The sequence below is a fragment of the Thunnus maccoyii genome, chromosome 4, assembly GCF_910596095.1.
Source record: "Thunnus maccoyii chromosome 4, fThuMac1.1, whole genome shotgun sequence".
NCBI lineage: Eukaryota > Metazoa > Chordata > Actinopteri > Scombriformes > Scombridae > Thunnus > Thunnus maccoyii.
Genome location: NC_056536.1, coordinates 28,529,182 through 28,554,167, shown reverse-complemented (window position 1 = coordinate 28,554,167; position 24,986 = coordinate 28,529,182). Strand labels below are relative to the sequence as shown.

Genomic DNA, 24,986 nt, shown 5'->3' with positions numbered 1-24,986 from the left:
CCAGACAGATTACACTTTCACTTACGGGATGTCAACTTAATGAGATAACTGAGATGGTGCTTAAATAACACATTATATGTACGTATGTATTCTAAATATGCTTGATGGATTCAACAGCAGTTGTGCGTGTAACATCTGATGAGGTGAACAAATAAAAGAAACCGGTTTTAGCCTCTAACGAATTTTAAGGTTGAATAGAATTCGGTTCCTTTGGCAAACAGTGTCCTGATACTCTAACCCAGACAGTATGCCCAGACAAATACACCGAAAACTCACAGAAAGGAGATGACTGAACCGGGTAAACACGAAACAGGGCATTAAGAGAGTCTCGGGCCTTTCTTCACACTCCGTTTCCAACAAAGCATCTTTTGTCAGCTCACAGCAGGCAGCATAAACAAGACACAGAAGTGGCCTGTGGCTTTTTGAGCTGCCAGATCCTAACGTGTTTTAGCTCTAACAGCCAGTAGGAAATATGGAAATGAAGGAGGTCATGAAGCCAAACAATGTCATGTTTTGCAGGAAAGCGCGTGTATCATCCGCAGTAGCTAATAACGAAAGGCTGAGTCTGGCCTAAAAGCGCTGAGGTACTGTAACAAGCACCTACTGTCTAGCTGGCAGAGATGCATGAAAATCCCTCTGGCAAGGCGGGGGTGTGGCTGGGTGGGTGGGGGATTTGCTTAATTATGCATAAGATCTAGCAATGAATTCCAAATCCTTCAAGTCTCCTGGGCTTTGGTTGAATGGGAATAGTCTTTTAATATTGCTGCTGGGGCTGTTCCCCCCCCCGACCCCCCCACAGGATGCAGCATATCCCTATTTTGCTTGCTTTTTTCATTTCATTTGAAAGGAAAACAATTAGAATCTGTGAATGGTATTCCCTCATTGAAATAATAGAAAAATGTGTGGTGGTTCATCCATTAACAGGCTGATAGGATCATGACTCTGGTCCATTTCCCTCAACAACACAGGCTTTTGTAATGAAGTCTACTGTGTTCTGGCTCATTTTTTTGAAAAAAAAAAAACCTTTTCATCTTTTAGGAAGGATCAAACAGTCATGAACATCAAAATTGAACAAGCTTGCTTCAGATGTTCTGTGTGCAGGCTTAATGAGAAGAGATTTCCCACTACGAAGCTGAAGCAAACTCAAAGTAATACTGAGAGAGACGGCGAAACTCTATGCGAGGAGGCAAGTTCGGACTCGCACGTCGAGATGACAGCTACAGTAGACCCTTCGCTTCAACCCAGTAGTGTTTGTTGCTGTTGGCCTGCGGTCTAATACATGGATCGGGCATGTTCTGACAATCTACCTTCAGTCTTTAATGCCCCGGGCAACAGGTTAAAGGTCACAATTAAGCTTTAGCTGCAACAGTATCATTACAACAATGGAACTGTTGTGTTAACACTTTGTCACATTGTAGGAATAACAAGTTTTCCAACTTAGTGAAAGTTCTTTGATTTCTCCCCGTTCACCAATCATGATGGATCAGTGAGGGCAAGCGACATGGGATTAGTCTTTCAAAGCTGCTGCGGTTTTTCTATGATACCACCTGAGAAAGATGAAATATATACAGAAGAATTCATGTAAAAGGAAAAAAAAGATTCTGCCTGTTTTATTAAGATTAATTTTTACTTTTATGTATCAATGGCCATATAATTTAACAAAAAGAAATGAGTCTATCTCTAAAGTTATTCTCTGACTCGGTTCTATATAAGGTTATACCTGCAAAGCTCCACCTTTTTACCATGTCATCTAGCTGCTTGGTGACTGAGATTAAAAGGACATGAAATCAATCTCAAAATTGGAGACAGCAGCTTGGTTTCCATCCAAATTTAATGCAAATTTTTACCGAATATCCATCCATTCTATCCACTGCTGTTTTTGCCAATATTTAGAGTTGGTTCATCAAGATGAACAGCTGGTGGCGCTACCTCTCCAGCTGGAGCCATTAAGCCATTTCAGAAGAAGCACGGAGCAATGAAATACCTTAGTTAAAATACTGCTGGTCAAACCTCAAACTTTGGAAAATAACATAGATAACATGATGGAAATACGGCATCTCTACTTGTTTCACATATTCATTTGAGGAGCGTTACAATCTTCTCATCGCTCCACACAGATCTGATGTTTTCATCTGCCGTGATTTTTCGTCCCTTCACTGGAGGGGAAATATAAATTGACATTTAAGTCACATGCTTCATTTATTCGCTAAGTCTGTTTCCATTGAACTTTGTCGCATTTTGCTTCTATCAATAAGCCGACGTCTCTACCTCAGCCAAGTATAATAACTTTTGAACCCTGAATGTGGCCACTGTGTCGGACATGTATACACAGTATAACAAAGACAAATTAACATTTAGTCACCATTGGCCTCCTCTGCACATGCTTCCAACAGGTGCCAGACTGCAGAGAGATAACAATCTGTTTTCATTGCATTTGCATAAGCAGACATCAAACGTTTAATACGGTATGTGTGTGCGCCGGAGAGTGTGAACTTAAAGTAGACAGACTCGCAGGCTGTATTCACTCACAGTCAAAAGTCAGAACACTGCAAACAAACTCGATCACAACCCGATTCCAAAAATGTTTTCTATTTAAAAATCGCTGCATGTTTGGGAGACAGCTGATAAATCCCAGTCGTTTTGGGGTTTTTTTTAAGCATTCATGTCACTGGAGTGAAGAGGGAAAGGAAACTGACGTAGTTCAGGGAATAGGAAGTATGTGTGTGTGTGTGTGTGTGTGTGTGTGTGTGTGTGTGTGTGTGTGTGTGCGTCTACAGGGGAATGTTTGCACGTGTGTCTGTGCCTGAGTGGGCGAGCGCATGTGATCCTAATGTCAGCCTGGTGGATGTATTCCTTCATCTTAATACTCTCTATGTAATTACTACGGGGGGGGGGAGCGGGGAGGCTTTGGCTCCTGCGTCACCAGCCGCCAATCGTAGCATAATCCAGCCGTGCTTGTTCTGTCCAGATTATCAACATCTATTTCCTAATCGTATTCGCCAAACGCAGTGATGACATTCCATCTGGGGCCCGCAAACAACACGGTCGCTGCAATGACAAGACAGGATAGACCGGTCAAACCACTGCTGCGGCCGCTGCTGCTGTTAGTCCTCCGAGCACTTCTCTTATCCTGTCTCAACAAATCCATCTGCTGTGGGAAAACACCAAAAGATATCCACTGAGAACACCTTGAGCAGTACTAGTTAGTCATACAGTTTGATTGAGTAACACAGATTCACAACAGGTAGGATGGTTCCTGGTTTTGCTGTCATTTTTTTTTTCTCTTCTCCTTCAACAAACACGAATAGAGGAAATGGCTGCTTGGATGTGTTTGCACAACCGACACACAGGTTTCAGCAACTGACCGATATCCATCCACACTTCCCATTTAGTTAGCCATTATATGAATCATGGGAAAGAGCCGAGATAAGCAACACAGCACAGAGCATGTCATAAAGCTTCACTTCGCCCCTTTCGTGTTGTCGACACACATTGAATTAAACTTTGAACACCGCCGAGCCAGAAGTCTCCTCCATGTTTGGAGGCCTGAAGGTAAACACACGCCTCCGATGGGAAGACTTCGCTGAGTCCTGGATAAAGTGTGTGTACCGACGTCCCCCCCCTCCCTCTCCCCCCCCCCCACCCACCCACCCTTTACTCCTGTCACGGACAGACACTGGGATGGGGAGGTGGTGAAGTCAATATTTACCGCTCCACACACACATACACAGCCCGGCCGTTGCCATGGAGGCGATTCCAAGCATTCCACAAACCAACAAACTGCACAGATGTAGGATAGTTGCACACAGACTTTCTGGGCCAAAACATTCAGAGAACACTGCATGCCTATCTGATGAAGAAAAAGGCAAGATTAGCAGAGGCTCACTAAATTATGTGCAATGTCTGTCACTTCCTGAAAGCATTTGGGAGAAAAACAGAGGGACAGTATGGGGAGGAGGGGGGAGACAAGGGGGTTGTGTTGTGTAGAAAGACAAAGAGACAGACAAAAAGAGAGAGAAGGTGAGATCACCTGAAGAGATTCTTTCCATTGTGATGCTTTTCGTTACAGCACAGGAAGATCCCCATAAAAACATTGTGTTTACCCATTTTCCCCAGTCTCTCGGGAGCCTGCAGTGCTTTGGCTTCTATAATAGGATCAGAGGCTGTGAGCCCTTATCCCTTTCACTGTGTGCTTGTGTGTGTGTGTGTGTGTGTGTGTGTACATTTCTCACCACTGGTATTTTTTTGCTAAAAAAGCAACTTATGTTCAGATCACCTTTTGTTTGCCAAACAGCACAGCTAACGTGACCTTAAAAAAAATCATATGACATCTCTGGACTTGTAGAGCACTGAGCTGAGCAGCTGGCCGCTCTATCTTAAACCCCGTGCTTACAGAGGAATTTTTTTTGTCCACTTCCAAACAACAAACAGTGCTGGCAACGACTGCAGGTTCATGGATTTTCTGTTATCCCCTGTTCCTAATCTGAGTATGACATACATCAAATTATTTTGGGATTGAGGCTCAGTAAGAAAATATCTGGGCCATTTTAGATGAGGTGATCTGTTGGCTTTCGCAAAGCAGTTAAGGGAGTGACCTACTCAAACATGTATTTTAAAAGGAATAGTTTGGGCAACGCTTCCATTCAATAACAGCCAGCAGCCGGTAAAAGGCTGGAAACGGGGGAAAACAGCTAGTCAGGCTCTGTCCAAAGGTAACAAAATCCACCCACCAGCACTACAAAGCTCATTAATGAACATACACACAACTTGTTTGTGTAATTTGTACAAAAACTGAAGCGTAAAAACCTCAGTTTGTTTTCTTTGCTGGGCCATTTCCTGGCTAGGAGCCGTGACTCTGACAATTTGGCATTTTCTAGTTCAGTTTAAACAAATTGACATGTTATCTAGTGAGCTCTGAAGTGCTGGTAGGAAGATTTTGTTACCTTTAGACTAGGGATGAACGATTCATCGAAATTTTGTCAATGTGGCTAATTGGCCTCCTGCAGTACTCAAATCACAGGAGGTGCAATATTTGTTAAAGGCAATATGTGTCTCAAAATACCATTTTACATGAAATATTGTCGTCCTGCAGAGATGTCCTGGCCTACACATCATATTATAAACATCTTTGTTTGGTACAGATCCTCACGAAAATCACACCATAACCAGTTTATTATGTTTTTCAATGAAAATGAGAGTAATGATGCAAATATTATCATTCCCTCTAATATCACAAATCATATCACAATCTCTATATCAGTCAAAATAATCTCAATTAGGTGTTTTTTCAGAATCGTTCAGCTCTACTTCAGATAGAGCCAAGCTAGCTGCTATTTCCCTGTTTACAGTCTTTATGGTGAGATAAGCTAACCGGCAGCTGGATGTAGCCTCATATTGAACGGACATGATAGTGGCGTGGATCTTCTCATCTAACTTTTGAAAAGAAAGCAAATAAGAGTATTTCCAAAAGTGTCAAAACATTCATTTAACAGAACAGAAAGAGATCTATGAGACTCTAAGAGTGTCCATTTCCCCCTCATTTTAATTCATCTCAACCTCTTAATCTCCTAGTTTTTTTCCAATCTTCCTTTTGTCTCCTTCGACTCATCTGGAACCACCTCCACCCACTCATGCTCCTACAGTATGTCAAAGCCCACACGGCAACATTTGTCCCCAACACTTCCCTGTTCCACAGGCAGCACTGTGATTAGAAATGAAGAAGAACTTGGACAGGAAGTCTATCATCTTACTACGGTGCATAGTAAGAATTTGTTTACACCTGTTAGTGAGTGAGTTTATGAACTGGATATCTTTATCATCACCGCTAAGATGTGAAGCCCATTGCCACTAGGTTACCTAGGTTACAAAAGCAAACACCTGATTTCACTGAGACCTTTGCCTAACCTTCCCTAGACTGGGTGTGACAGGCACGGCTTAGATGAGACAGACATGAGGACGTGACTGTAATTTCCTTTCCACTTAGCTCATCAGGTTCATTGCAAAACAGCAAATAAACTGTAGCACATTAACCAACAGTTTCCATTACGTTGAAACGTCACGGCGTTTCTTGTTCATGAGGAAGAAAGCATAAAGCATAGAATCAAACACCTAAATGTCAAATGGAAGATAAACAAATTGTGAGCAAATGAAGCTCATGTTAAAGCGCATGTGCTGTTTTATGGCCCAAGGACTCTCAGCTGTTCCCATCGCCACTTGTGACGAACACAGACACACGTTCGACAGCAGCAGCAGCAGCTATCGCTCGTCCTGAAAAACTACGAGGCATCTGTGGTATGCGCGGTATCGTGACTGCCGTGACGAGACCCGCACATGTTCAGCGTATTGTGTCGGTAGTGTGATAAGCCCTGCATTGTTCCTCTGTGGCGTATTAAAGCCTAAGAATAGACGGAACGGTTTACAAAACTATATTGTTGAAATCTTCAATACTCTACTCTGCTCCTGACTTACATCCAGGTTTTTTTTTTTTTGCTTCTGGGCTTTCCTCCGACATCAGCCTCATATCCTTTTTCTCTCTCTCTCTCTGCACCCCTGCTCTGCTGCTCCCATCTAAATATGGTCATTATGTGAACGGAGACTGATGAGCTGCGGTCATGTGTTCAAACAAGAAGTGGCGAAGAGAGAGAGAGAGAGAGAGAGAGAGAGAGGGAGAGATGAAGGAAGGGAGGAGAAGAAAAAGATAATCTTCAAGGGCTTTGGTCCCCCCCCCCCCCCCCCAACCAAGTCTTACTCCCTCACACTCAGTCTATCCCCCCTTTTGCACTCTTTCCCCATTCTCTCTCCAATCCTTTCAGGAGATTTCCAGTGGGAAATGGTGGAAATAAAGAATTTCAATTCCTCTGATGTATCAGCCATAAGTCACGCAAGGAGGAAAAACATCCTTTTTTTTTTCTCCAAATATTAACCAACTGGTAGTCGACTCAAAGAAGTGCGGAAACAGTCCTACTGAGACAGCAGAAAATGGACCAAAAAAGCAAACTCTTTGACTCGACATAAAGATATCAGAGATTTAGCATTAAAAAAGCACATCAGAGAGGACTGCGATATCACACAGGCCTATATTTTAATGCTTCAGAGCAGCTATATGTCACCTACAGTGAACTCAAACACTGTGATAACAAACCCTTAGATTCACCCCTTTCTCATCACATTTCAAAGAGGCAGCATTTGATCTGCTCGGGTCCACAGAGACCTCATGCTTCAGTAACCGAGGGCTTTCACCGTTTAACTTCTCATCTACACAGCCAGGCAGCGAGAGAGAAATCTCTGCAGCTCTGAAATCTAAGGCCTAACCCGGCGGGGAGGAATATATACTATACACATATTTATATAACGTCTAGAAGAGCAGTTCTGCAAATCAAATGGAACAGAAAACGCTGGATCGATAGCGGCACTAAACTAACCGTGGAGTTCAAATATGAAAAAGTAAGCCAGGTGTGCATGTGTGTGTGTGTGTGTGTGTGTGTGTGTGTGCACGTGTGCATTGTGGCATTCCCAGGTTTTGTTGCAGCAGTGCGACCGAGCCCAGTCACGGTTGAGGAATGCAGAGCGGAGGACAAGGCGAGTTTCAACTCCTCTCCCGCTCCACACAGCCCAAAGCAGGAATGTACGGGGAGCAGGTAGAGACACCGTCCTCCCAGGATGTTCAGATGCACAGGCTGCTGCCCCCTCGAGCCACGCATGCCACCCACCCCAACGCATTCCCCTTTCACCGTCTGTCAGGGAACAGGAACGCAGCGTCAAGCAGCCACATTTCACACAATGTAAGAACAAGAATGCGATTCAAGGTCGCAACACACACACACACACACACACACACACACACAGACTGTGGTTGTTCATCCTACCGCGAAAAAAAAGCTCTGGACCAGATTGTGTTTACTGTCAACACAAAATTAAATTCATGCTAATTGTCATAGGCTGCGACTGATTATCAGCTGATTCTAGCATTTCTGTGTCTCCAAAAACACCTCCGTTATTATTATTATTATTAAAAAAACACATCCTCGCTGACAAAACAGAATATTTAAGTGTGAAAGAGAAAGAGTCGAGGCGAATCATCCTACAAAACATTCTCAGAGACGCTGACATCTGTGCTCATGTGCAGATGCAGTGGTATAAATAAAGCATAGTGTATCAACATTTCTATAGCTCAGCTGCTTTGGTTGAATCGAAAAAAAAAAAAAAGGCACAAAGATTCCAGTATTTGAGCTGTGCTTCCTTGGAGATAGACAAATAAGAGCAGCAGAAAAGCAGAAACACCCACCGGGGTTTGCCATTAAAATTTTAAAATGTGCCCATGTCACGCTTCATCATCAAAACATAACTGCTCCCTGCCATGACATTTCCATAACAGATTGGAGGGCGAGGCCCCCAACACTGTAGTGATTTCCTCCATCGCTTTTAAACCACCCCTTTGTTCAGCAGGCCCTGATTTCAATATTCAAATGCGGCTCGGCGGGGCGGCGAAGCTGCGAACGAGACGCTGCGAGGCAATCAGTAGAGAGCAGAGAGTCGCTGTTGTGGCTGGAGCTTTCATAACACACAGAAGGGGTGGGTTCACTAAACTGGCCCCCGCTGAGAAAGAGGACGACACCCCCTTGCCACCCCGTATCTCGTCCTGACTGGCATCGGGACGGACAGGTTTGACTTCAGAGGTCAGAAATATGGATCCTGCGCTTCCTACAACCTCTCTGCCGGTGACCACTAGAGAATTGCAGGTCACTGGCACAGGCGTGCTGGCCTGAAATCAATGCAAATAGTCATAAAGTCATATTTTTAGATCAGAGATAAGGAGGGTAACAAACAGAGCTGAGATGCAATACAAAAAGGTGGCTAAAAAATACTGAAATAATAGTATAGCTTCTCATTTGAATTTGTGTTAACAGCCAAAATGTTTTGTTGTGTTTGTTGCATCAATGTCCATCGATTAACAGCTAAAAATAGGAAGGAGAAAGTAAGCATATCTGGCAACACTAATGGGAATACAGTTTGAGCTGAAAGCCAAATTTTAAAGTGAGAAATCACAGCAGTTGGCAAAGTAATCACTGAGTCATTGGTATTGTTTAGCAACCTCCCACATATACTGTATATATTATGGTAATTCTGTGATATGAGACAGTAAAAACAACCTTTAACAAAAGATGCTAGACCGGGAATCTAAACTACTTACATACACCAAGTAATTTGAGTGGTGGCATGACCATGGAGGTTTTGAAATGCCTTGTGTGACTCAGTGAAAGGATGTGAAATTATATTGTGTACCCGCATCCCTTAATGCATATTTTGGTTAGGAAATTCTACACAATTATGTTCCTGTTATATGTTTTGGGTCGGGTTGTAACATCTGCCTGGGCCAAAGGTTGAGTCTGACAGGGTCCATCATCTCTGCGTGTACATGATCCGCATAAAAAAACTCCCCGTTCCAAACATATACTGCAGTGATTCTCAGAGGATGGCGAGCCTCACGTTTCAGGAGGGAGGGGTAGTGGTGGTGGTGGGGGGGTGTGGGGATGGGAGGGGAGGGGGGGGGAGCAGCATGTGCTCTTCCCAGCATCTCATCATCCTGACCGGGCTCGCACAGCTGCGCCTACACAAAGCCACACATAGAGGCATCTTTCTAAATGCCAAAGACGTTTTTTTTTTCCTGTCACAAGGAACATGCACAGAGCGATGGGAATGAGGGTGTGAGAGTGATAGCTTTTCCACAGAGGCAACAGTGGGTGGATTGAGTGGAGATGCATGGCCTGTGTCACACTGGCCTGTTCCCAGAGTAGGGGGGACAGGAAGTGGCCAAGGATCCTGGGAGGATACAAGTCCTCCTCTGTTTGTCTGTATCAAACCACTATCAGATACTTCATTCAAATGGCCGGCGAGCACAGGCCCCTCTGACAGAGAGCTTGGAGGGAGAATGATATGTCAGAGTGCTTCGGCTCTGCGTCCTTATTATTCGACTGACTTTGCTGCGTGCAATGGACGGCTTTGTGGCTTGATGTTTAAACGATGTAGTCACACATTTCTCTCTTATGGTCACTCATTCAGGTAGTAATCCAATATACCGCGGGCTATAAAGTAGAACTAGCACAGAAGTGAAACACACGACCTTGAGGTTAACGTCCAGCAAAGTGCACACTATAAAAAAAAAAAAAGGCGACATCAAGGTTCTACCAACTAACACAAAACTAGGCCACTGACACATAAAGCCTAAACAGAGAGAGACAGAGAAATAAAGCGTGACAGGACGGGAGAGATGTGAGACCGAAAGAGAGAACGAGAGAACAGGTGGCACTAGCATTCCCATGCCCGACCGTATGCTCTTGAACATAGCTGGGCACTAATTAGCAGCATATCTGGGCCAGAGCGACAGAAGTTTAGTATCTGCCACATGAAAAATTCAAAGGCCTTTGTCAGCGGGAAACCATCACAAATCTCATGCCCCCCTTTTGTGTATACAATCCCTCTCTCTCTCTCTCTCCCTTTGGAGTCTATTGCACATCTCATTGGCAAACTGAAGAGGGGTTGATGCTGGCATCAGACAAGTGTTTTGTTTGTTAAGTACTCCAAAGCCAAAAGGGAATAATGTGTTGTTTCAACAAAGCAGAGGCACACAACCACTACTACTACTACTACAACAAGAGACCCCGGCTCATTTACAGTCATCCTCCGTCCTGCCGTTTGTGAGCCCTCTTTTTTTATTTCTGCTCATCTGGCCAATAAGCAAGCTCCTCTTTATAATATCATATACAAACTACAATATGTCCTCCATTGCTCACTTGCCAATTAATCCTCATCTGACCTAAAGTAAAGTGGGACACTCGCTAGATCAAATGATGATCTCAGCAAACCGCCAGCTAAAGCAGAGTCTGTTTAGTGCAACCGCTCAGTTCGCTTCAGTGCGGTTCAATACGGAGGCGAACACACACACATCACTATCGAAAGGCTTGGCCGGGACGCTTGAGAAACAGTCTCTCGTTAGACCACCCATAAATGTCTCCTTTCCATCCTTCTGAATAGGTGTACAAAGGCAAATTTTGAAAGTGGAAGCGACTTGTCTTAAAGCCACTGATTCTCCCGGGCTGGATGGCTGCGGAGGAAACAAGCAGTTCATTGATGCCAGGCCCAGTGTATCACCCTGACAGACAGACCACTCCACTATAAGGGTGAACAAAGGGGCCAGTCCACAGCCGTGTTGCCAATTAGCAGGAATTTCGGCCTCAAGAGCCACTTTCCTACCAATCTCATCAGGGCTGACATAAACATCTACGGCTTTCACTGGAAGGCATTCATGGGATTCCAAGGAGCATTAGGTCCCCCTCTGTGGAGCCTGAAATCTGGCAAGTAAGAAAAGTACAATGGACCCATCTCGTACCACTTTGAGAAACACTTCTCACTCGCTGGTTGGCTGCATCTGCCGGCGCGGGATGCATGCTAATAGGCGGCTGAATAGGCGGCAACATTTGCCTCATGGCTATAAGGTGAAAGTGTTTATGACAAACTTTGAGAGCAAGTTAGATGTGTGGATTGAGCAGAATGTGTGATAAAAAACATGCAGCAATCATCAGGCATGTTTGTCATTGGTCCAACAGTAAATTTAAGCATATTGAATCCATGGGATATTATATGTTTTTGCCCGCCTGCTGCCAAACATCCTAATTCCTTCAGGAAAACACAGAAAAAAAAACACACCAGCCAAATCTGTGGAGGATTAGTCTAATGCACTACTGATAATCAAATAGAAATTTTCATTTAAAAAATATCGATGCCTCTCTCAAATACGTCTCTGATGAAATGTTTCAGACTTCAGACGGGATTACTGAGACAGAAAAAGAACCGAGTCGGAATCCGCTGCAGGTTTTAGACACAATATTTAGGTTTGAGGCAGATCAGAAGTCTGAGACAACACACCGCAGTAGTGGTACAGCAGGTTTAAGCGTGTGTGTTTCGAGAGTACAAAGTGTTTTATCTCAACTGTCAAGATAGCGAATGTGGCACACGGCCGAGTCTCGCACAAACTGATATTTAAGTGTCTGAGAGTCGATCTGGTCTAGACGTTAAACCCGGGTTGAATTTTCTAGATGAATGACTAAGTTAAAGGATCTGTGAGGTGATCCTGGATCAGCAGTCTGGCGCAGAGAGTCAGGACTGATGTGTATAGTATATACAGGGCCAACGAATGGATACAATGTTAAGACATTATGGAAGAACAGGGACTGTATCTATACGCTCAAGGACAAGGCTTTCCTCGATAAATCACAGACTATGCAATTACTTTGAGGTGTGTGCATACCTTGTCTTTTCTATTATTAGATACCACCACATTAGAGTCAATATTTGTCTCTTTTTAGTCATACTGAGTGGGAGAGACTAATCCTGAACATATGACAAGCCGTGTCCTTAAAGTGTGTGTGGGATCCTGGGAGGAAGGAAAAATTGTGACATCCTGGATGAACAAGCAAAATTATTTACAGTGTTTATTTATAAAGTCATGCAGTTTATCTTTATTAAACCTACTGATAAAGCAGGTAGCTCATAAAAACAGGGCGGCTACGGCTGCCAAGTTTCGGTTTATCGTGTGAAGACTTCCACCAAGGGAGCCACTTCCCTTACAATCGAGGATCAGCTGGGTGAAAAGTGCTTCAAAGTTCACTAGATAAGCACTGGTAGATCAGGAAGTGAACAATATACAGCCTTAAACCCAAAGCTGCAGTTTGTATTTTGGAAAAACTTTGATAAAACACAGACTTTTATAGTTGCAACCAGTGATTTTGGTGGATTACAAAGTAAGAAAACTACAGTGTGACTCCCAGCTGCTGGTTAACAATTATTATGACTATTATTATATATTATTATATCCAAATATCTTACATACTGAGGAAGAAGTTCAGTATAGGTCATAGAGATGTGAAATGAGAGTAAAAATGAGAGTAAAAGAAGCTTTTATCTCGTCAACACATCCCATCCATCCATCCATTATAGTAATTTGCTGCACTGTTGGGATCATTCATCTTTAATTAACCCCTTGTCTGACCGCCTGTCATTAACTGAAGTCACTAAAATAACAAGTTTACTTACCCTGACGCGCAGGCTTCCGGAGATTTGGCGTCGTCGCTCTTCTGCCGATCAGACAGGAGGATTTCGCATCAAACCATTCATGAACTGATTAAAGAGACCAAGAAGCTCACGGATCCTAAAAATCGGGGCTCGGAGCGACAACAGCAGCAGCAACAGCAGCAGCAGCAGCAGTAGAGACAGTCGGTGCCTGATCGAGCGATGAGGGATCCCATTCAAGCGGAGGGGCGGCCCGGTGAGGTCATGACGGGGAAAGCCTCCGAAGCTAAGAAAACATTTTTCATTCACAAACGCAGAATCAAGTAGATTAAAGCAGAAGGAGAAATATAATCGGTCTACTGGGGATGTAAGTGTAGTTTTCCGTGTGGCAGCAGCCGACAGTCTGCCACTAATAAGCGCAGGAACATCAAGTCATGATCAAAACACCGGGATGTGATGTTAGAGGCAGGCGGAGACTCCAGCGTACTGTCTCTGCTCTGATTGGTGGGATTGTTTTTAATGCATAATTAACCTCTGCTTTAGTTGAATGGCGTTTTACGGAAGCTCCTCCTCACCTGAAGGTGCAGGTCTAAACGAGACTCGGTGTACATATCACTATAATAATGCGGGCTGTGCTGGATTTTTTTGTTTGTTTTTGCGCAACATTCCAGCCATGAATAAAATCTCGGGTTTTGAATTGAGAGGCTTTGATTCTTGCATTCAAATGTTGACCTCAAATCTGAGCTTCCTTACTGTAGACATAATGTCATTAATAGAATTTAAACAAATGAAATGCAACGTATGGAGAACATTTTTTTACTATTTGTGTGCTGATGTGAGTGAATGTGAGACGAAGTACGAAATAAACAGGTTTTTCTTAGTATTTAAATGTGTGATAAAAATCAAAGATCATGTACTGAAGGTTTTGTTGTGCTCTCATTTCCCTTCTGTCACACAATGCTGCCACCTACTGGTCAAATGTTCACACATGCATGAGTCGCAGACACATTTTTTTTAGTTTTACACATGAAACTCTAAGTATTCATAGCAACACCATAATGTTGCATAGAAGAAAGTATTGTCTTTTGCTGTATTACTCTTATCATCAGTGTATCATAAATCATCGTGCTGTTTATCGCTGTCAGTAGTTTAAGGAGTATTCAGATCTGTTACTTAGGTAAAAGTCTCGGATTCAAAATCTCTTAAGCAAAGTAAAGTAAAGTTAAAGTACAGAAGTATTTTGCATTATAACATTACATTACATTTATTTTTCTCATAGTGTAAAAACCTGTAGATATATATACAGTATATACTATTTGTATGTATAAATGTAACTGGTATCTTAACCTTTGGCGTTTGAAGTAGGCAGATGTAAAGAGCAGCACTTATAGAAATATTTATAGAAAACATGTGGCAGCTAAGATACTGTATCCTTCTTAATAGGACACTTCTGTTATATGAATTGAATCTTTTGAAATGTTGTCTTTTTGAATTTGTTGAATTGTATATCATAATTTGTCATGTGACCATCCTGGACACTTAAATAAACAAATAAATCATTACATTAACAACTTTATATACTGTTGGGTAAACCTGAAGGGTTTTCTTTTTAAAATCCTGATCTAAAAAGTAACTGCAGCCGTCAGATAAATGTAGTGGTGTGAAATATTTGCCTCTGAAATCTGGTGCAGTTGAAGTGTACAGTAGCATTAAATAGAAATTCCTTAAAATTATACTTAATGACATTACCATATGTATATGCTGTTACTGCTATTGGGTGTTTGCTATGTTTGGACTATCTTTGACTGTTTATATTGTCTCCAATTTTGTGCTCGCACTGCAAACCTGAATTCCCTCTGGGATAGAAGAGAAGTTAAAATGAGAAGCAACAATGAAACAATAATATGCACAAAAGAGAGATTTCACTTTAAATCCACTTTAAGGAGAGAAATGTAATTATAAACAGCTATGCACAGCAACCGCAGTAATTACAAGCACAACAGTAATGTTATGTTCAAAATGTCCAAAAGTATTCAAAAAATTGCATATGGAACCTCAGGGAGCAGAAGAAGGACAAGTAATACATCACCATTAATATGTTGATGCCGGCAGAGCCAGAGGGGGGAAATATTAAAGAACTCAACATGTTTAGTAATTCAGAAAATAATTGTTAATGCTTCAGTGAGACTAAAGGTCACATTTTTAGCTCTTTAGAAATTCCATTTAACGTTTAGGATTTAACAAAAGCAGAGAGCATCTTTCATTAAATTACACTCCCAGGAGCACATGACATCAACAAATCCATTAAAACGTTCAAAAGTGTTTTTAACGAAATCAGAGACAAAAAAGACTATGTTTTTGGATCATATGAGCACTCTTCAGTTATTTTACTGTAAATTTCACGTCTGAATTATATGACCGTTATATGACTGATATATATAATTAATATGCTCATTTATAGTGTTTTAATTTGATATTCTGTGACCATGGTATAATGCATTTTTTCCAGAGATAATTAACTTTTGAATGGCAACATTTATTTCTAATCTTCTCCTCATCCTCTTCTCCTCTCTGTGTATCCTTCATGTCTATCTAGAAGTTCACTGCTACACAGAAAGGCTGCATCTATGGGAGGAAGAGAATCCCTTTCTCCTCTTTATCTTGCTTTCTTATCCCACCATCCCTCTCTGATACTTTCTTTGTCTTTCTCTCCTCCTCACAGCTTCACTCTCTACTGTATCCTTCCTCTTCTTCTCTTTCAGTCTTTCATGCCCTGTCCCGTCCCATGAGTCTCAGTCGTCCATGTCCCTGGTGTCAGACGACCCTATTGGGAAAAGCATATCACTCTCTAAGGAGAGGTTGCTGCCCAGGCTGGCCATGCGGCCCCGCAGCAGAAAGTGTGTCCTCCTCTGCAGCAGCCTCTGCTGCTCCTGCTTCAGCTCCACGTAGGACCTCGAGAAGGTGTGGAAGATGGAGGTGACGGGGAAAGCCATGAGGAGGATCCCACTCAGGATGCTGCTCAGAGCCACCACCTGACCAGGGATGCTCCTTGGCACCATGTCCCCATAACCCACTGTCGTCATGGTGATAACAGCCCACCAGTAGGTAGCAGGGATACTAGTGAACTCCTGAGTGGCGGCCATTTCATTCTCAATCAAGTACAGCAGGGGGGAATACAGTGCAATGGCCACACACAGGAAGAGGAGGAGCAGTCCGAACTCTCGTGTGCAGCGGCGTGCTGTCAGTCCCAGAGTCTGCAAGCCCAGGGAATGGCGAGCTAGCCGCATCACATAGAGGATGCGCAGGGCTCTCAGGACGCGCAGCACCAAGCCCACTTTGTCCAAGTAGCTGCTGCCAGAGCCCAGCCGCTTCTCCCCTTTAGAGGTGCTGTCCACCAGCAGTGTGATGTAGTACGGCAGGATGGCCACCACATCTATCAGATTCAGTGGCTGCCTGAGGAAGGTCAGCTTGCTGCGGTCTTGAATGAAGCGCAGGGTGAACTCCAGGGAGAACCAGGCCACACAGACCGTCTCCACAATGAAGATGTTGTAGCACATCTGGGAGCATGTGCCCTGATAAAAAAAAGAAACAGAGCATCAGCATGTGTTAGTGGCAGCTTTAATCACTAGAGGGAGCCACTTCAATGTGGAAACCAAGATCTACAATCACTGCAATCAGTTTGGGATGATGTAGCACTGAACAATCCAACTTGCAAAATATTTCTTCAATCAATAACATAAGAAAAACCCATCATAGATCAAATGCACAGCCAAACTTTCTTTAAATATTTGGGCAAATGTAGAAGCAAGTGATGTTTTAGTCAGTTGTGATATACATGTATAATGTGTGATTTCCATAAAGACGTTTAAACTGTTCTCTCAAAACCTCTAAAATGTTCCTGCTGTTCTTCATGACACACATTTTAAGCTTTTCTGGAAAGGAGGTTGTTTTTTTTATGAGAAGCGGTAATGACTCTGATTCAGAGCGTGGCTGAGATAAGGTTCAAAACATTTCAAAGCTCATATTACATGGCACAGAGCCTTTGAATGCAATGCAGATATCAGGAAAAAATATCATTATGAAACACACTCCCACAGAAGGGGGAGATAGTTTGAGTTCAGCCTTCCAAGCACCTAAAAACTCCAGCAATAAACTTGTTCTCAGTCAGAGACGGTAACACTTAAAACACTTTTAATGCAACACTCTGCCTGTGATAAATTCAAGGTGGTGGAGTTGTTAGAATGTGATTACTTGCACTTTTAATTGAACAGCTTAATTCAGCCATACTGAGACACTGAAGTGTGAAGACAAAACAAGCGTGTCAAGTCAAATATGATACTTTACCTACATCAAATCAAGTGAAGTCATGTTATTCCTTTTTGATGTTCCCAGAACATCAATGCATGTGATTTTGTGATAGTACAAGAGATGATGTTTAGCTCATCCTACATTTAATTGCTTTATGTACTGGAGCGCCAAGAAGCCACATGACTAAATGAGACATATAGAGTCACAGTACAAAGTTTAAGTCAGGTCACTGGATCTGAAACTTGAGATTTTGGTTCTGTCCTCCTCCCACCTACCACACACGCAGTATCTGTACTTGAATTACTGAGTAAAAGTACTCACATTATTTCTAAAATAGAAACTAAAGTAGTTGCAGTTTTACTCTTCTTCCTTCCAAAAAGACAAAAGCATCTGAGAGAAATGCACAACTCCATAGAATATTTTATATGTGGCTCAAATATTCCATTTTCTTTTGATTTGACTAGAAAGAGGCCAAGGTGCTAATTATAACAGTGATTGAAGTCAGACATAATAATGAAAGCATTTCATGAAAGCAGACTGAGGCGTCTTCAAATATTTCTTCAAATCTGGCAAAACAACTGGTACACACTGAGGCTCTCTGCAGTCTCCCGTTTCTCACTGCGAAGAGAGGTTTTCAATGACATGACAGACGAGACACGCCGTTATTAGGATTTCTTAATGACTGCTTTTCAAAGTAACATGTCAGTTTATCTCAGTTTGAATACGGCTCAGCTGAGGATTGCAGAGCAACCCATTCTCAACACGGTGTCGGGTTCAAATGTTCATTGTCAACACTGTGGTGTCTCTTTATAAGATGAAAAACATGGAATACAAGACACATTCCCAGCAGATGATAAAGACATGTTGTGTCATGTCTTATTTTTTTACTTTTCCTCATTGACATAAAAATGCTCATTGAATTATTTAGGTATTATTAGGCATCCATGGACCAAACTGACTTAACATAAGCTTCATCTTGGCAACATGTTTTGTATGCAGTGACTTTTTTCACCACTATGTGATTAGTTTAATGCTATTAGTCTACTCACCGCCTCCTCCTCTTCCCTCATGGCAGGCATGGTGCTGATGGATAGGTTGATGGCAGTGATGGTGACAAACAACACTGACAAACAAGCAAAGATCTTCCCCGGGAGGCCCGAGTGAGGCCTCTCCACCATGTCTCTTAACTTTCCCATGCATCGATTTAGTCTGGACTCTGCTGGATGCTCCCTGTGGCCACTGTCTGAATCCAACAGATCCTCCAAGAGTCCCTCCTCCTCCTCCTCCTCTGCTCTTTCCATGGCTTCAAACTCCTCCATACGCTGCAGCAGGCGCCGGCGACAGCACCACTCCAGGCTCTCCTCAGGGACCCCCCAGTAGAGCAGCTCCTCCCTGAAGGAGAGGGCGCACATCTCCCTGAGGGACCGCAGCTTACCCGCCCTCAAGAAGGTCAGGATGGTGCGGAAGGCACAGGGGCTTCGGTCGAAGAAGAACTCATTGTTTGTAACGTCATAGTCATCACAGATGCGCATGATCTCATCAAAGCTGCTGCAGAGGTGCAGCTGGCCCAGGCGAGACAGGGGGAAGTCCTCTAAGGTGGTCCAAGGCAGCTGGTAACGCAGACCACCCACGTTGATGATGGCGTGGAGTTTTCGGGCGCTGGACAGTGGTGCGTCATCATGGATGGTGCTGAGTTCAGGGGCACACTGAGCCCTCTTGTAGAAGGCTCCCTTACGAGCCTCCACTTCCTGTAGGGGAGGCGGGTTGAAGGAGGTATCAGAGACACAGCTCAGGGCACTGTAGTCATAGTCAGAACCATCACCCGCCAACAGGGTCATCTTTACTGGTCCGTTACATCCCTGTGCTCAACCTCCCACCAGCATGCCGTCACCTTCAGAGGGAAAGTAGAGAATGAAGAAATTTAGATATAAATGTTGCATCCGAAACATTTGTTTGTAACAATTCAGTGGAACAAGTTTTACTGTTTATGTTGTATTTTATAAAATTAGTTAAATAAAAAGAAGTTTTCATTTATTGAGGAATATCCTTTAATAGATAAATATATGTACAGTAAGTAGACTTAGATTGACAAGGACTGTGGGAATGAGTTGCAACAACACTGACACTGTTTATTTAAAGATCCCTTCCAGACATGTTTTAAGACACGTAAAAACACTCTGCATCTCCCACAAAAAAGTTCAATTACCTCGTTCAAAATTCTCAAAAAAACAACATACTTCTTCTCCCTCACTGAAAAATCCAAAATTAATATGAAAATATTTTTTCTTTTCCAAAGTTTAAGTGTTGGACACAAGATTTCTGGAGGCTTCAAGTTGCATACTGGACCACAACTGGCCTCCAAACTAGTTGTGATGTCACAAATAATGTTTGCAGGTACTCATCTTAAAGTGAGATTTAAGGGGAGCACAGAGAAACTTCCACATTCAGCAGATGAAAAACGTCTTCTAGTGTCAAAGTCTGCACATATTTTGCATAGTGAAGGTCAGACATCTGAGTAACTATAAGTGAAATACATTTTTGAGTGGATGGGGACTTTAACATTATGACACTACTTTCAAAATTACCACTAAAACATCTACAGTTGTTATCCAGAGGTTAAACTTTCACCCGAGAATGAATACAGTGCAGCATTATTGCTGCAGGAGGCATGTTGGTTTGCATTTTAATTCAAATAGCATTATGAGAAGGTATAGCTCTATGTAAACAATTCCTGCCTCCAGAACAACAAACTCATTGAAGAAATGTAATGAAAGCATAAAACCTGCTTTAAATATTCCACCACACAAAGCAATTTCTGATATTGATACAGCAGGGAGCTTCCAGTAAGCTACATATTATCATTAATGATTTCCGCTATGCTTATTACTCTCATTTTATTATTCTGTCAGGCACCATGTTGCTCTTTTTCCTGATCACTCTTTTTTTCTTTTTGACTCCTTTGGCTGTTTTTTTTTTTTGATTCTGCAAAGTGCTCTGACACATGCATGTGAGAAAAGGATGGCTGCCTGTGAACTGTAAATAACTTACAATATGCACCATTTGTCCAACATTGTCTAAATAATGATGGCTGATGATTGACTCGACAATCCTGTTTCAGTTATTGTATCAAACTTGGTGGTCACCAGTTGCCTGGCGATGAATAGCTTGTGACTACATTATGGATGGGTTGAGAATTTGTTTGTTGGTCTTCCAAATGGAATGTAAATCCAACCCTGAACATCAACAACTTCCTACAAAATAACCTAAAATAAATAACTCTTAAACAAACTGTATTTTCCTTATGTATTAAAGGACCAATGTGTAAGTTTTGCTGCAGACTGCAATCAACTGAATACCCCTCCCCTCACCCTTCCCCTTCTAAGCATGTAGGAGAACCTTTTCCAAAACCCTCTCCAGAGCCAGTGTTTGGTTTGTCCATTCTGGGCTACTGTAGAAGCATGGCGGTGCAACATGGCGCCCTCCGTGGAAGGGGACCCGCTCCCTCTGTAGATATAAAGAGCTCATTCTTAAGTAACAGAAACACAACAATTCTTATTTTCATGGGATTATACGCTGATTAAAACATACTAATGAAAATTATATTCCATTTCTGCCAAGTCCGTTCCGTTTGATGCCACTAAATTCTTCACACTGCACCTTTGAGTCTTCTGGAAATCACTTGGTTAAATCTTGCTTGTGTTAAACTTGCAGCATCTAAATAAGCAGCAAGTAAATTTATATTTAAATGTCAAACTATTCCTTTAATCTTGTACAGGGGCCAGAGGCTGACAAAAGAGATAACACTGCTAACAAAAAAGTTGTAAATATTTTCAAAATTCAAGTCAAAGGCTGGAGAGTTTTACTGCAAAAGAAAATTATCTCTGCACTTGTGTCACTAATCACTCCCACGAGCCAACCAACTGAAAATGAAATTAAGGCTTCTTTACGTACAACCCATATCCACAAATTACATTATAAAACAGCATGTCAGTGCCATTATCTTAGCAGTATGAAAATGCCATTTATGCATCATTAAACATGATCACTGATCTAGATACATCAGGCATCGAGGGGATAACAATTCACTCCCAACAGTGTGCATGAGCATCTGTTCCCCACAACAGCCTGGGAATTATAAATAATGGCCTGATGTTATACGAGCTGTTGTTAGATAATTCACTGATGTAACTGTTTTGCACAGCTACTGAAGAAACTATATTTAAACACTGAAAAAAGTGCTTTTTAAATCTCTTAAGTGGCTTTAAAACACCTTTGTTTCAGTTAGGTGTTGGTTGAGGTGTGTGTGCTGACTTGCAATCAAACTGTTAGGATCTATTGAGTGCAAACACACATTGACGCCAATATTTCCAGTATTTGTTCTGGGTGTTGACATCTTTTTGTTTTCTTTGTACAAAAACTAAACAGATAGATCAATAGAGAAGGGGAGACATATAGCAAAATCCAAAAAATGAGAAGGAAAGAGAAAATGTTTACTGTATATCACCAGTGAGTGCAGTGAGGTCCTTGTGGCCTGTGTCCAAACTAATTTAATCAATTACAGTAATTTAGGGGGAGGCAGGTTAGCCAGTGGGGAATTAAAATGTCAGTGCCTGGATTTGCTGAACCACTAATTCTGGGTCAGAAAGGAGGCCTTGGCTTCTAAAACGGGCATGTGAATGTGTCACTGAATGGTTATTAGGCACCTGCACTGCCAGCCTCTGTCAGCCACTGATTACAGTTAGCACCATCTTCCTCCCATGAAATTAGAGCATGGGAGGAATTAACCTACGCTACTCCCTGATGTTTGCTTCATTTTGGACATCTTTGGATAGTTCACGTGTGTAAAGTGCATCGAGGTCAGGACGTTTCACTGTTCATGTTTGTAGGACAATAAAAAAACAAACATGTAGACCAACAAAAGATGCACATTCACATCTTCCCTTTTTTCCATATTTTGAGTATAAATATTGTCTATTAAATCAACACTAGTGCCTATCAACAAAACCGAAACACAAGAATGAAAATTATTTCTCAAAACTGTGTAAAATCCCTCCTTTTTGCTGCCACAAATCTGTAAATTCTCACATTCTCCCTCCATGCGATGGGGGTTATCGATACGCCTACAGTGCATCACCAGTGTGGATGTGCACAGGCCTACACCACTCTCCTACTAGATTAAATCACACTTAACCCCTTGAGGCTGTTTGATTTCTCACATTGCCTTTAATCGATTGTGCTTTTGCCTCTCCACAGTCACAGCAAAAAAAAAAAAAAAACTTGTGTTTTTTTCTCTTCTCTGCTTTGTTGTGCCTCTGATGCCTCCTCAGGGGGACAAAGTCTACCTCGGAAGAAGAGTTGAAACACTGCAAAGACAGCGAAGGCTTTTCTCCCCACCAGATCGTCTGAGGTCTGGCCTCTCTCTGTGCCAGCGTTTTCACAGCTAAGCCACAGGGCATGTTCTCCAGATTGCCTGGTGAGTCACTGGGTTGTGAGTCACTGTTGCCTGAATGCATTGTGCATGCATTTCCCACAGTGCCCTCCTTAAGAGCCTATGGAGAGCTTCACTACCACTAATATTGATTGAGATGATTTTAATAAGCACAATGACAATAATGATCACTGCAAGGTAGAAACAGAGCAAATTTCCAAAGAATTCTGAAGTGTTTAGTTAGTTAAAAGGTAATTTAAAAAAAAATCTGTCTGCAGAGGATTGTGTGCAACCTTCCTGTTCAATATCTTTCTGATTGATACAAATCTACTATTTAAAAAGAATAACATTTTTAGAGTAGTGTTGCATTGAACGAGCAGGAAAGAATAACTTATTTATCAATGATGACTATTTATAGCTTCCTTTCTGCATATTGGTGTTGTGCAATTTATAAAGAATTCAGAATTGAACAGATTATTCCAATCTGTCTCTGAATAATTAAGGATTTGCACTTCATCTTGACTCAGTCTGTGAACACACATGGTAATTCTATGAGTGATCAGTATTTCTGATGAAAATCTGAACCTCAGAGACGTACAATTAACGTGAAACATATGTAACAGTGGGTCATTCTTATTTGATGACAGCTGTTCAGATTGCACAGTGCTGTCTTATTTTCTTGCCCGTAGCCTGACAACCACACTCAGTAAATCAAATAAAACAAATCAATCCTATGCAGTAATGTACCATTTTAAAATAAACGTTCTTTATCTGGATGAGAATGATAGATGTCACCTGAAAATGGAGTCTATCCTGTACTCTCTCTCTCTGTCAGGCTTAACGACCATTCAAGCCACACGATGTCCCTTTGTTCTCCCCAACAAGCAATTCTCCTCCTATTCCCTTAACAGCTCACTGTTCTCTAATGGACTATAAGAGCCCCGGTGTTTCCAGAAATGGACTTGAAACCACAAGAGCTGCCAAGACCCAACTCTCTCTCTCTGTCTCCGTCTCTCCCCCCATCTCTCTCTGAAATCTGGTTAAACACTGAAACAAGCGAAGACCTTTCCTTACAGTAATTCCAGCAGGAATAGTTGTAAACAAAAATGTTTCTTTTTTGTTGTAAGTGGGTGGTATTAATGCATACTGAAAACCCTGGAAGAAGCTATACAGCGCCTCCAGGGCAATAATTGTCTCCCTAACTCTGTCAGTGGTCCACCACAATGTGCTGCTCTGTTTCTGAGGTGCAGAGAAGTAAACTGCAGAGATAATACAGCTCCATAACAAGCCATGTTAGCACTAATGGTTGTTCATTTTATGTTCTGTTAATCAACTGTAATGCAAACCATGTGCGCGTCTAAAAGTGTAACGGAAACGATACATCTTTCTAACACACTGCCCTTCGTTTTAAGCTTTATGATCATATTTGAAATACTAAAAAGACAGTAACCTTTTCAAAATGCCATTGAAGTTTGTTTTTTTTTTTCACTTCCCTCTTTGAGTTAAATGTCTCCCTAACAAAGAGCAAATGATAATCATCACACCTCTGTCGTTTCCCCGTCTGTCCTCTGTCTGCCCGTCCTCTTAAAGCACTCTGTCCTGCAGACAGGGTGTGATCTAACCCACCAAATCCCCACATTTCTGCATCACTGCCTCACATTATGCCTCAGCACTCCCCATCCTCTTAGCCTTAGAAAACTCTGACATATGATATTTACTCAGCCCCCTAAAAGACATCTCACCATCACCTCAACTTTACACCTAAACGCTGACATTCAACATATGACAGCATGTTATTTTTAATTCCTCTTCTTTCCGTAGCATCCCAGGCATTTTTCACTCCTGAGTGGATGATTGTACACTCTCAGCATCCGTGAGTGTTCGACTAACTTGATTATATAAAGATTGCATAACATTAAGTTCTCTGCATTTTCTGTGTGCATTAACCAACACTCACTTCTCATCTTTTGATGCCCTTTTCCTGCTGGGCTGCAATCATCTGACCACCTCATCGCTGTGGGCTATGTAAACAGTTTCTTTTTCACAGGCAGCTGATAAAAGTGTTGCTGAGGCCAGGCATGTGTGCAGGCAGGAATATCCTCGTACGGGTGAAGATCTGACTGTCTGTCACTCTAGACAGAGTGTTTCAAAGGGTATCTGCACCAGGTCCCGGTGCAGGTCCCTG

At 42.2% G+C, this 24,986-nt stretch overlaps 2 protein-coding genes and 1 long non-coding RNA gene across 4 annotated transcripts in view; 1 reads left to right on the top strand and 2 right to left on the bottom strand.

The window, feature by feature from the left end:
- src (v-src avian sarcoma (Schmidt-Ruppin A-2) viral oncogene homolog) overlaps positions 1-13,932 on the bottom strand; it is a 24,391-nt gene extending 10,459 nt beyond the window's left edge. Inside the window, exon 1 of the mRNA XM_042410405.1 lies at positions 13,090-13,932. The gene's annotated coding sequence lies outside the window, so the exon portion shown is untranslated. The remainder of the gene's footprint in view (positions 1-13,089) is intronic.
- The window catches only part of LOC121896483, a 23,525-nt gene extending 4,989 nt beyond the window's left edge, over positions 1-18,536 (top strand). The window contains exons 2-3 of the long non-coding RNA XR_006096012.1: positions 7,517-7,781; positions 18,449-18,536. This is a non-coding gene — a long non-coding RNA (uncharacterized LOC121896483). The remainder of the gene's footprint in view (positions 1-7,516; positions 7,782-18,448) is intronic.
- Positions 15,662-24,986, bottom strand: kcng1 (potassium voltage-gated channel, subfamily G, member 1). Of its 2 annotated transcripts, XM_042410407.1 has the most exons (3): positions 24,759-24,986; positions 18,423-19,264; positions 15,662-16,637 (listed from the first exon to the last, which is right to left on the bottom strand). In XM_042410407.1, exons 2-3 carry the CDS (start codon positions 19,209-19,211, stop codon positions 15,858-15,860), a joined length of 1,569 nt encoding a protein of 522 aa, XP_042266341.1. In that variant the 5' UTR covers positions 19,212-19,264; positions 24,759-24,986; the 3' UTR covers positions 15,662-15,857. The 2 variants fall into 2 exon arrangements, with proteins under 2 accessions (XP_042266341.1, XP_042266340.1); XM_042410406.1 differs by lacking the exon at positions 24,759-24,986 and having other exon boundaries at positions 18,423-19,393.